At 39.3% G+C, this 12,677-nt stretch overlaps 1 protein-coding gene across 1 annotated transcript; it reads right to left on the reverse strand.

Moving 5' to 3' along the window:
• Nucleotides 1-1,851: 1,851 nt before the first annotated feature.
• On the reverse strand, nt 1,852-7,249 carry FN3KRP (fructosamine 3 kinase related protein). The gene is made up of 6 exons (XM_065735137.1): nt 7,076-7,249; nt 5,300-5,451; nt 4,546-4,637; nt 3,948-4,030; nt 3,447-3,569; nt 1,852-2,748 (listed from the first exon to the last, which is right to left on the reverse strand). The coding sequence occupies exons 1-6, from the start codon at nt 7,247-7,249 to the stop codon at nt 2,410-2,412; spliced, it is 963 nt and encodes a 320-aa protein (XP_065591209.1). The 3' UTR covers nt 1,852-2,409.
• Nucleotides 7,250-12,677: the final 5,428 nt, after the last annotated feature.

Here is a 12,677-nt window from a genome sequence, read left to right on the forward strand (position 1 = left end):
GACAGAAAATACACTTTTGTTATGATCATAAGGTGAGAAGTTAAAAGTATTTAAGTATTTTAGCAATGTAAACATGTAGAAGATTCACAAACCCAGAAACTTTGCTGAGCAACTTTTACATTTTTATGAAGTTACATGAAAATTAACTATTAAAAAAAAAAAAACAGATTGACTTCTGACAAAAAATTCTTCAATCAGCTGTATTATGGGATGTTGAGTCTGCATGATTGGTTTAAGGATACGGGCACAGTGAGAACAGTTCATCGGCAGTATCCTAATAGCTGAGGAAACACACACTGCCAGAAAACAGGACCTCAAATGATACTATCTGTAACCAAACAACAGCTTACATTTTCTTCAGTGACAGTACTCCAAATTAAACTCTAAGACTGTGCTCCCATCATCTTTGTGGACCGCTATGTCCAACAAACTAGGGACTTAACAGGGTAGAGAAGGAGCTCCCCAGGAACGAAGGCAAGCTGTAATGTTTTACTTCAGAAAAGAGAGACAACAATAACCAATAAGGAAAACTTTTTATTATGGAACAAGACAGAAATAACAGCTATCCTACCAAGCAAGGCTTTACAACTTTTTGTAGCAAAAGTTAAACAGCCAACAAGTAGAGCAGAACTAAGCAGTTATATCAAGTGATTGTCTTCTCCAAAATTGCTTCCAATCCTTACAAAACTGTAAAACCAACAATAAAACCTTCAATAATCTTCCAACATCCAGCAAATAAACATTTTTAATCAAAATCATTCACAAACACTCAAAGATCATGTTAGGAATCACACATTTACCTCACCTACCTGGCACACCTGCACTGCAATTTCCTTACCAGCCTATATCAAAAATAGCAGTGTCACAGTTTAAGATTATCCTGCAAGTACAACAAACAGTCTGCAAAGCTATCATTAAATCAATTCTGGCAGGGATGAAGAGTCACTGTTCTGCAAGTTACATTTTAACTTCTTTTGGCTCCACATCTATTATTCTGAGAGCTAAAAAAGTTCATTTAGTGGGAACTGAAAAAAAATAAATTAATTTAGGGCACCTGTAGGCTGAATACATAACTTACGCAAGGACCATAATGCAATTTGATAGCATTACTCTGTGGGCAATGACAGAAAGTGCATCTTCCTGTTAATGAGAGTACATCTGCACATAATGTACACAAGCAGAGTGTCTTACCTAAGTGTAAGAGGTGAAGTTAACAAAATGAATACCAAATAGTATTGTTAGATGATATATTTTATAGATGGTGTAATTAGAAAGATTATTGGAATGGAAAGGAGACAATATAAAGAGAAATGCTCATCCATCTCCAAGGATCAAGGCTCTCAGGGGAAAACTCCACAAAAGAAGGATCTCCAACAAGAGATCCTTCCCATTGGTGTTCAGCCCTTAAATAGTGTCTGGGAAAGGTGGAGCCAAACTCCACCCCTTCTGGTCACACAGGTGCATTGCCTTCCCCTGTGCTCCCTGGCTGACTCAGTGCTTGCCTCAGGTGATCAATCAGTGGTTCAGGCTGTGATCTAACAGTTCCCATATACTGAGAAAACCTGCTTTAAGAATGCACACTATCAGACAAAAATGTAACTAGAGCTAGTTCCAGTAAAAATAAAATTACTCTAGATGGGAACTGGCAGACAGCCAAGCACAGAGCAGCCTACAGGAAGGTCATGTGGCATCAAAATGCATGCCAGAAAAAAAAATTTTTGCACTCATCTATAACAGAATGAGAAGCAGTCTCCATTCAATGAAATCAGATTAACAAAATGATTAGCAAGTCCAAATCCCCTTTTCACAGTTTCAATTATTTGGACAGCCAGCAAGGCAGTTGTGTATTTTGTTAATACTGATTCCATGCACTTAACTGGAAATTAAGTCTTGAAATGATCTAAGCAGTCTATCATGGAATAGCAGGAAGAACAGCAAAAAACCAATGAGCAAGTTTTCTAGTCATTTAATCAGTAATTAAAAAAGCAGATTTGCATTTCACAAACACTTCTGTAATATCTTCCATTAGGCTACAAATGCAATCCCTGGCATTTCTCTACTCTTGAGAGCAACTGGTCCCTAAGAGAACTCCTTCCAAGTAGTTTACACTTGAGGGCTTTGATTTCTATTAATTTGCCTAATCTCAAGCACGCAATGCCTTCTTAACATCAGTGGATTCTTCATACAACTGAATAAACTCCTTCCTCACATACTTCTCTCTCCAACTACACTAAAAAGGAACGAGTATGTCACACCTGGTACTCACTAGGACTCACCGATTCTAGGTCTTGAGCAGGGCAGCAGGATCAAGGGTCTAAGTTGCTATTTTAACATTACTGCTCCTGTAGCTGCATCACCAAGTGTATGGTTTTCCAAGCAACACAGGCAACATCCTGCTTAAGCAGGAAGTCACTTTACCAGATTTCTCATAATGTTTAGAGAAGACCCTCTGTACCCTGTACCAAAATGGTTCCAATGGTTCATATAGTGAAAAAGCTGATAAAGCTTTAGACGCTTTTCAAATCCTGGAGCTTTGGGAATTTTACTGTGATAAGCAGAGTAAAAAGAACTGCTGAAACCACCAAACATTCCTGCTATTGCAAGCTCATACTCTGAATGGCCATAGAAGGAAGCTGGATCAAAAATAATTGGACCAGAATCATCCTCTGCAACATTTCCTCCCCAGAGATCTCCATGCAGGAGAGCAGGAACAATTTCTACATCACAGAACATACTGGGTATCTTCAGCTGCAGGGGAAGAAGAGCAAGACATAATAATACATTTAGAAGTGAATGACTATAGGGTTTTATCCACACATGCAAAGGTTGCAGAGCATGAATTCAACTTCATTAAAAATCAGTTAAAAAAAAAATTTGAACACCATAGGACCTGATCAACAGAGACACTGATAAAATTAAGAATTTCTATTTTTACACAAAAACAAGCAGATGACAACTAGCCATTGAATTGTTCAGGTGTTTTTTTAGCACTGGAAATTTAAAACCACATTCAGTATTGTAGCATTTATCAGATCTAAAAAATAATATTAAGCAAACTCACTTCATCAGCACTAGAAAGCTCAGGATACCCCTGAAAATCTTGAGATTTCTACAAAACAGCACCCAAACACCTAATACTGCAGTCACTTAATCAGACACAAACCTAAAAGAGTGTGCACAACAGAAAATGTATATATGGAGTGCTATCACCAATGTTTTAGAGCACCAGAAATGTGAACGTGATCTACAATTTCCCAAACAGTAAGGCCAGACAGTATTTGGCATATGTTCATTTGGAGTATAGGGTGACAGTGAAACTTAGAATAAAAGGCATTTTAACCTCTAAAAGCTGGAGACTTTGAGTCTCTTACCAACAGTACAGAGGCATAACAACAAGCAGGAGCTTTGTCTTACAAGACCATCTAAGACACTGACAGAACTTTTACCTGAAGTCGCGCCCAAAGTTCTCTTGCTTCCCTGTCTCCTGAATTCTTTTCAATCATGTCCATTTGGGGCTGGATCCTTTGCTTGGCAAAGAAAGTCACCCAGTCAGTCTGCCAGTCGTTCACCTGAAGGAAGAGGATTGCAGATGTTGGTTCAATATCACACACAAGACAATTTTTTTTCTCCATATAAAACTTTGGGGGCTTTATACCAAAAACACCCTGAATAATAAGGGTTACAATTATAATAAAAAGTATCTTAAAATATGGGGAAAACAGCTTTCACTGAGAAATAAAACATGAAAAAAATGAAAATACATGGATGTCTAATACATCTCTAAGTGGTGTGCAAGGCACAAGTTTCTTTTGCAGGCTAAAGAATGTTTTTCCTTTTTCTAACATCACAGATATAAATGAATTCCTATTAGAATATTTTTGTCTTTTTGTGCATTACTCAAGGCAAAATAAAGATAAAATTCTCCACTCTCATGAAGTGCAACCTACCTGTGGAAGATAGCCACAGCAGGTAACTGTATGAAAGCCAAATTGATCCACAAACTGGACTTCCATTTGCCCTTGCCCTTTACCTTTCAAACCAAAGACAAAAATCCAATACCAATGACAATATTCTAAGCATCTAAATTACAAATGGACCTTAAAACTACATAATGAAGGGTACAAAGCTTTTCTTACTGATACTTTAAAACAATAATTGCATGTTAATATAGTTTTTTTTTTTTACAATGGTTGCTGCTATTGGTTAACTCTAGAGATTAATGTAAATTAACTACATCATAAATTCATCATCATATTTTGAAGTAATATATCTGCTGCAATACCCTGTCCTTGTAGAAACTGTGATTCAGGATTCCAAAGGTCCAACCTGAATAATAGTTTTGCTTTCAGAAGTCCAAAATAAAACAAACAGGAGCAAAAAAAAAACCAAACAAACCCATCCCCTCTCAGCCTCAGAATTCCTTCCACAAATATTCTTAGGACATCTTCAGTGGAAGAAGTAAATGTATCCTGAAACAGCAGAAGCTAATTTAACTGTTTGCAGATTACTAACTAGATTAAACTCATAAACAGTTGTGTACTCTACCAACTGTGCTCTCTTCTTTCTTCAGCTTCTCTCCAAGTTGCTGGTTATGAAGGTGGAGATCAGCCAGTTGCGTTCCAAGCTTTGATGAATGCCTAGAAATAAAAGTATCCTCACTAAAAAGACTCAGACTCTTCTTCATATCTGTCACTCAATTCTGCTGCCTTCTCTCTAAAAGGACTATGAGACCAAAGAGTATGACAGCCCCCATGTATCTTCTCTTTTTCATTTTTAAATAAAAGTTTGCCCTCCACGCAGTTCACAAAAGTCTTGTCATAACTACAAACAATTCTCACAGCCAGTTGTCTCCCACATGAATGACAGCATGCTACTTTCCCAGCCTCTCACCTCTCATCTCTCCCTAGTTCTAAAGGCACTGTCGTTTAAGGCAAGGTCATTTCTCCATTTTCTTCTCGTTAACACAGACCATAGCCATCCCCTGAAATTGGTAGGTCAGAGGGTGCATTTATACACTTCTCAACTTAGTCAGCAAAAATTATTAATAAGTTATATAAATATATGTATATAGTAAAAAAATAATTATTATAACAATAAACAAGAATACACACTTATTGATGCATGACTGACTTGCTAACTGAAGTATTCTGACATATTTTATGAAGTTCTCTGCTATATAATTTCCTCAAGGTACCCTGACGACAAAAAAAAAATTCCCTCCCCCTTGAAAAAAAGTTATTTAATTGCCATAACAGTCAACATTTCTAACAAAAGAAGCAATGATGCTGCTTTGCTTTACCTGTTTAAGCCCCTCATTTCCAAATGTTCCATGACGAACAGAGTACTGACCCCGGGCAGGTCTATAACTTTGATGGGCTTAGGCACTTTTATTGTCTCTGTTTTCAGGATGGCTTCTAGGCTTGCCATTTCTCCCTCAAACATTCTTCTAGCCTGACAAATTTTAAAAGAAATCATTAATCACTATTAACAACAGTCGCTATAACAACAGAATTATTATTTCATAAAACCAATCAAGGCTGGAAATATTAAACAAAAGCAAGGAACAAGTAGGTAACCACATATATTAGATAGAGATCCAAACAACCCAACCTTACAACCAGTTTAAAATTAGAGATTTCACTACATAAAATGATTCCATTGAAGGGACTTAGTTTGCTCCACAAATGCAAAAGTAACTTAGTCTGTTTACAACTGAAGGAATGTAGCTTGCATATATAAAACGTAAGCAGTACTTGATTAATTGATCATGAAGCAAATGACTGAAAAGATACTTTTCTGCAACCACTATCTGCTTTGAGTAACGTTCTTCTCTTGAGTCACTCCACTGAAATCAGTGGCATTGATCACATGAAGAAACACTGCTCTGGAAGAGTTATGTGGAAGTTGCAGAAGACAACACATGCAAAATTGGTAATATCTGCTGAAAGTAAAAGCAATGAAATATAACAAACAAAACAGACTACAAGCACTGTTACTAACGCACAAAATTCAGAGAGGGGACTGTTCACAACAGACATTGACTTAAAATTCCTCAACCTATGGAAGATCAAGAATGAAATATAAGTTCATAAGTTCATAAGGTTGGAAAGGACCTATAAGATCATCTAGTCCAACCATCCTCCTATCACTATCTCAACCTAACTACTAAATTAAATCCTTTAGCACCTCATCTAAACGCTTCTTGAACAGCGCCAGGGATGGTGCCTCAACCACCTCCCTACGCAGGCCATTCCATAGCTACAATATCTTTTATATTATCTCAATAGTCCATAGCTACAATATCTTTTGCTGTTATTACAGATTTCCTCTGAGCATTCTATCTACATCATCACAACAGGTTCAAGTTGGGTGTTAACTTCAACAATTAAAAAAAACAGCATTTTCTAAAGGATTTTTTTTCAATAAACTGCTGACATATACCCACTGCTGCACACACTGCACAGTATTACAACAGCTTGACAAAGTTTGCTTTAATCAGCATTTCGAATCCATGTACACAGGCAAAATAATAATAAAAAGATTGACTTAATAGAAAATCTTTCCAGATCTTTTTCCACGGCCCTATTTGTACTTAACTGCCTTGAATACCTAAACACGCGTTTAACAAAAGCCTCAGTAGAAAGGATGTGTTTCAATTCAAAGTATTTTCAGCCCCACGCAGAGCAGAACTGCCTGTCAGTACTTCGCTGCATTACCACCTCAGTGCCTTTGATCCTCTGCCTGGTTCCCCGACACAACCACGGAGCGTCAACAAACTCAGGAGGGTTAAACACAGGCGCACACAAACCTTTTTAGAATATTTGTTTGCTATGAGATTTAAATAAAAGTTCTGCCTTCAGTTAGCCCAGTGAACCTATTCACTTGGCTGCCACAAGCACAGAGCAGCTTTAAAGTCAAGGCCCGGGTTGAAGAGGACCTCAAAAACCATCGGGTTTCAAACCCTCTGCCGTGTGCAGGGTCACCAACCGAGCCCAGCCCGCCGCCCACCTCCACGGCTCCCCGCCCCAAGCCAGGGGCCCTCCATACGTACCCCACCCTCAACCCCCCCCCCCACCTCCGGCTTGGAGTTGCTCTTCACATACACCCGGCCGCCGTCCGTCTCATAGCTCTGGCCCTGGCTGATACAGCCTCCCCCGGAGTGCCCGGTAGCGCGGAGCACCGCGGTGCCCAGCTCCCGCCTCAGCGCCTCCTCCATGCCGCCTGCCGCGGCCAGCGCCGAACCGAGCATGCGCAGAGCAGCTGCGCCTGCGCGATGAGATGACGGGCGGGTGAGTGGGCGGGGCCCTCAAGATGGCGGCCGCGGCTGAGGTGAGGGGCGGTGGGTGTGCTGCGTGTCGCTGCCAGGAGCGGGCTGGAGAAAGGCGAGAGCTCCGCTGTGATTTCTGAGGGCGACGGGTCTTTTTTTTCCCTTTTTTTTGGTTATTTTTTTGTGTGTTAGCTTCTCTGTAGCTCGTTAGTGTTGGACAAGGGCCAGCGTCGGTCTGAAGTAAATCAGTAAATTCCTTTTAGGGCTTGTTGCCTGTTGGGGTAAACTTGGTGAACTTCGGTTACCTTGTAGGTAACTTTGTTAACTGTTGAGTCAATTTTAGCTAAAATTCACGTTTCCAAGTGTAGAAGCTGGAAGAGTTTCTACTGATCTATTTTTTATTCATGTCTCTGTCAGAGATACGTATTTTGGTTTTATAGCATTTCCTTAAAGCCTGTGGTCTCACTGGTTGCAATTCCTTGTTCCCAGAAATCTCCCTACCTTTCATTTCCAAGCTTTCCCATATGACTTTAATTTTATTATTATTTAAATCTGCACAGTCTTTGATGGAGAAAGTGATGTTTTGACTTCGGCAGAAGATCTGGATCTATAGCAGTCCAGGCAGAGACACTGTGAATGTTTGTGCTATGCTGATACGTATCCGTCTGTTTCTACAGCGCTGCATCAATGGTCTGCATGTTGCATTTGTACCAAATGCAATCCTTGTGAGCTGTACTCATCTTATGACATACATTGCTGTTTCAACTCAGAATGTGAAGATGCTGTCAGGAGCAAATGAGCCACACGTATTGTGCACAAGAAATGTGACATCTTAGTTTTTGTCAGCTTTACTGCATCTGACGAGACTATTCACGTGGTAAATTTGTAATACAATTGGTGCTTTTTAGAAGTACATATTCATTGCCAGTCTAAAAAATTCCAAATTGACACATGATGGCCTCAGCTTGGGCTTTCATTCATTCCAAGTGCATCAGAAGCATGCTAAGTTTTGCTTGCAGAAGGTTGTAGTATTGCCTTTTTGTGTAGCTGAGCAGTATTTCACTTAACAGTGTTGTCTGTAAAAGGTATTAACTATTTGTGGATGTGACAGTGGCAGGTTAAAGCCCTGTGTCTTAATTGGAACCAGGGATAAAATAGTATCACAAGAGTATGGGAATAAGGTTAGAATGTTTTTGCATTCCTGAATTCATTTTCTGACATATATTGACTCTCTTGATTTGTTGTAAAAAATATCCTCAAACCTGCACTGCAAACGTTGGATTCAGGTAACTGCAGTAGTTGCTGAAGAATGACTGAGGTCATGCTGAAGGAAACCTAATTCTCTATTTGGAGTTTAGGTAGGTAATATGGAAAAGGATTCTGCAAGCTTTATTTCAGCCTTCTTATTCAGAGAATAAAAGAGTAACGTTTTTCAAGAAGATGTGCTCTTTCCTTCTTATGAGGTTTGGAAGGATTCAACATGACCATCACCTATTTCTGTTTTTTTTATTTTCGTAAATAAATGACATGACTGCAATTTTTTAAATTTCTTGTTGTTTGGTTTTTTTTTTATAGATTTATTATTTTGACAAAGCATTTAAATCTGTGAATCATAAATTCTGATTGATTTCTAATAGAATTAAAGTAGAATTTAACGTGTGTGGTTCAGTCTTCAAACACGAAGCTGTAGATGTTCCAAACTGTCAGTGAGTACATTTTGCATGCTGTACTAAAGGACAGAATAAGGAGCAAAAAGCAATTGTGTTTAGCTTCACAGAATTTAATTGGATTGTACTGCTTTCTGATTGCATCTGATCAGATAGGATGCAACAGAAGTTTGGCCAAAATTGTAATGTCAAATTCATTATGTGATGGACATAATCTGGGGGAGGAACTGGCAGCTTGCTTTACAAACTAGAGGTTAAGCATTCTGGGAGAAACTCAGCGAGACCCACAAGACGTGGTATTCCCAGAGGCACTGCAAGGCATCTGTTTGCAGGAGGCACTGGCACTCAACTCCAAGCAGGTGTTGGAGAACTAGGATCTGGGAGCTGTTCCCTCACAGATAACCTTTGTAGTGCAAGTGGTAGCTTCAAGCTCGTCTTCAAGCTGCCTTCGGCCTCTGTTCCACAGTTCATTGTCCCCGTTTGAAATAAACACTGAGTCAGGCTGCAAATGTACTTAGAGAGGATTATAAAGCAACCCTTAGCCCTGTACTGAAATTGTTCATGCAGTGCAGGTCTGTATACCACAAAAGGCATGTAGCAGTGTGGGTTGACTGTGCAAGAATCCTTTCTTGCCTGCCTCCACTCTTCCTCCGCCCCTCCCCATATCATACATTCATTCCTATTTGAGTATTTTGAAAAGCTTGCAGTAGACTATTGAAACCTCCCACTTTCCTCTGCACTGTTGGGGTTCACCAGCAATATTTATCTTGTTCTGGTGCCTGCAAGATCTGTAGCAGTTAACCTCCTGTTTAAAACAGTATTTCTTTCTGTGGAAAAGATAACTGCTATGCTGGGCTGCAAATTATTTGGTGAGTCACCAGTTAATACACGAGTCCTCAATAGAGAAGTACCACAGCTGCTAATTGCTGTTTACTGCTTGACAATATGTACGAGAAAATAAAAGGTAATTGGTATGTGCAGCCTTTTATTAGGTGGTTTATGTATACAAGTGGCAAATAGGCATAAGGGCTTTTCAGGCTCGGCTTCTGTGAACAAGAAATGTGCTATGAGCTGTTTTTGTCTTTCCTCTCCCACATCCATGGATAAGCTGAGGGGGTGGATCAGGAAGGATGTAGGACTTTCGATTAGAGAAAAGAGATGATTTATATGACAGTCATTGGCATTCATTGTTGGAGCTCGTTTTTTTCTCTCTAAACATAATTTGCCCTGAGAGAGAAACTGAAATTCCTCAAGTCATCTGTGTGAGTAGATAAGTGGAAATGAACAGAGAATTTTCATTATCAAAATAAGACTGACCTTAAAAGTGGAATTTTGCTATTGTTATGATTATGCAGAAACACTGAAATCAGTGTTAGGGTGTTTCTTTGCAGAGCTCATGCCTCCATGGATTCATTTGCAGCAGTTTCTGAAGTTATTTCATGGGTGTGATTTGGGGTGGAATTGGAATGAAAGTGAGAGAAATGCCAAAGGGTTTGTTCTTACTTGCTGCAGAACCAGGAATCTGGGAGGGTTCTGTTGCTTTATTTTTGTTGCTGTTTTTTCCCCAGGGATGAGTATTTAGGCTTTGTCTTCCTCTGGTTTTGATAACAGCCGATGCCATATTGCCAACGTGTTTGATTGCTCACAGTTTTCTGCCATTTCAATGAGCTGAGGAAGAAAAGTCTTTATATATATATATATATAGAGAGAGAGAGAGAACAATATATATATATATACATTTATTTATATAAAGACATATTTCATATAAAACTTTAATAATGAGAAGATTTTATGCTATTTGTGAGGGTAAAAAAAAAGAGAAAAGGTGTTGAGTTTTGATTGCTTTTTTTGTTTGCTTTTCAATAAAAATAGTTGTCACTTTGCATGTTTGAGAGTTTCTAGGTTTTTGGTTGTTTGGTTGTTTGGTTGTTTTTTTGGGGGGTTGCTTTATTGATCCTGACAAAGGTGTTATTTGCAATTCCAACTCAGGCTTTGCCTACTTCTGTATGGCACAGTAAGAGAGCTCTATATGTATCACTGCTTCTTTGTATTTAAATCATGCTTGCTGCTGCCCCTACACAAGTTGTCTTAGTGCTTCAAAGTGGGTTACAAAATGCATTTTCTTCTCTGTCATTCAGGCAGGTGATGGGTTAAATATTTGGGGGTGTATCCAAGTTTCCTAGTTCCTGTATGAAGTATGGGCACGAGCTGCCCTCAGAATAAACCTGGGCTTGGCACATGTTGGTTCTAAACATGATCAGATAGAAATGCTAGATAGGTGGAACTGGTTGGGAAGTGGAAACATTCATAATTCTACTGTTTGAGGCATCCAAACAGGTATTTGAAAAGGATTAGTTCTTCATTTTTAACAGTTGATAACTGAAAAACTTCATATTAAAAACAAATGAACAGAGTTTAGTTTACAAGTTCAGAATTATTCAATTGATTGTTGTTTTTTTTTTATCTCTTCTTTACTGAACCTTGGGAAAAATTAAACAATTTCAGTAAAGCAGGATATGATTAGTTTGTACTCAATTTTTTCTCTTACAGCATCTCAAAGCACTCCACTGAGAGCTGCGGTTTAAATCCCATGCCACCCTTTGTATTAGCTGTGGCAAATAGCTCTAGAAAGCTGAGGCAGAAAGAAGTGGAATAAACGTTCTAGGTTTGTAAAGGAAGTCTCTGCTGGAAGTGGGATTGGAGCACAGTTTCCTGATGCCCAGGGCTGTACTCTATAGCAGGAATACAAAGACTGTCCTGACTGCATTTAGCCAATTTAAAATGGAGCTGTGAGCTCAGATGATGCATCGGGAGGAAGAGTACGCATCTCTGTGTAGGTCCTCATCAGCAAAGCTCTGGAGCCTGGGAAACCGTTGTTTGTTGTTTTAAATTATACTCCCCATGTCCAACTGGACTTTGGCTCCAATGGGTGATGACTGGATTATGAATACGTAACTGTTGGATGCAGAAGTACATCAGTGAGGGGACTGTGTGTCCTCCACTGAGACTGCAATGTGGTGCCACAGCTGCACACTGCAGCGTGCTTCGTGGTCGTCTGTGTTGCACAGCAGTAGCAGTAGCAATTGATGACATGGTGGTGTGTGTTTGAGTTGGCAGCTTTCTTTGCAATTATGAAATGAGCACATGATTTTTTTTTTAAGAGACGAGTAACAGCTTTGCATCATATCCATGCAAACAGATTTTCTTAGAGAAGGACTTTGGGTAGAAATATAAGATACAGATGTGTATTTCAATGTAAGGCTTATGTTTGACTGTAGGTAATGAAGAATAAGTCCAATGTGCACGGTGTGTACTTGGAATTGAATGTGATTTGGGCAAAGCATGTGTGTATTTGTGGGGGTTTTCAGTTGAACAAAAACAAAAAGGTTTGTCAAGCTGTGCTCTCTATGTGGAGCAACACTGGATGCAGCTCATTCATTCATCTGTGCAAATGTATTTTACCCATTTGACTCTTAAGTGTTCTCTTCAAGCTTGGGAATGACATAGGGCTAGCAATTATTTTTTCTAAAGAAATGCTTCACACTCTGTTTGCTGGCAGACGGTTACAAACAGCTGACAACGTCACAAAGGCTCAGTCAGAAAGGAGGTTTTCCTGCCGGCACTGGGATTAGAGGTGATACATCGCTGTGAATTTGTTTCGGTGAATTTGGTTCTGAATTTATTTTGGAGCTATGACACGTGAAGAGTCAGCACTGCCTCCCGAAAGAGCCCCTTTCCCTGCT

Source organism: Cyrtonyx montezumae, unplaced genomic scaffold (assembly GCF_038088225.1).
Source record: "Cyrtonyx montezumae isolate F1298 unplaced genomic scaffold, pur_monq_1.0 scaffold_19, whole genome shotgun sequence".
Taxonomy (NCBI): Eukaryota; Metazoa; Chordata; class Aves; order Galliformes; family Odontophoridae; genus Cyrtonyx; species Cyrtonyx montezumae.

What these genes read in the sequence shown, in the direction of transcription:
- FN3KRP (XM_065735137.1), bottom strand. Translation starts at nt 7,249, where the DNA reads ATGCTCGGTTCGGCGCTGGCCGCGGCAGGCGGCATGGAGGAGGCGCTG. An exon ending in AGAGCAACTCCAAGCCGGAG is followed by an intron (nt 5,452 to 7,075) that starts GTGGGGGGGGGG and finishes AAAATTTGTCAG; the next exon opens with GCTAGAAGAATGTTTGAGGG. An exon ending in GAAAGAAGAGAGCACAGTTG is followed by an intron (nt 4,031 to 4,545) that starts GTAGAGTACACA and finishes TTGGTTTGAAAG; the next exon opens with GTAAAGGGCAAGGGCAAATG.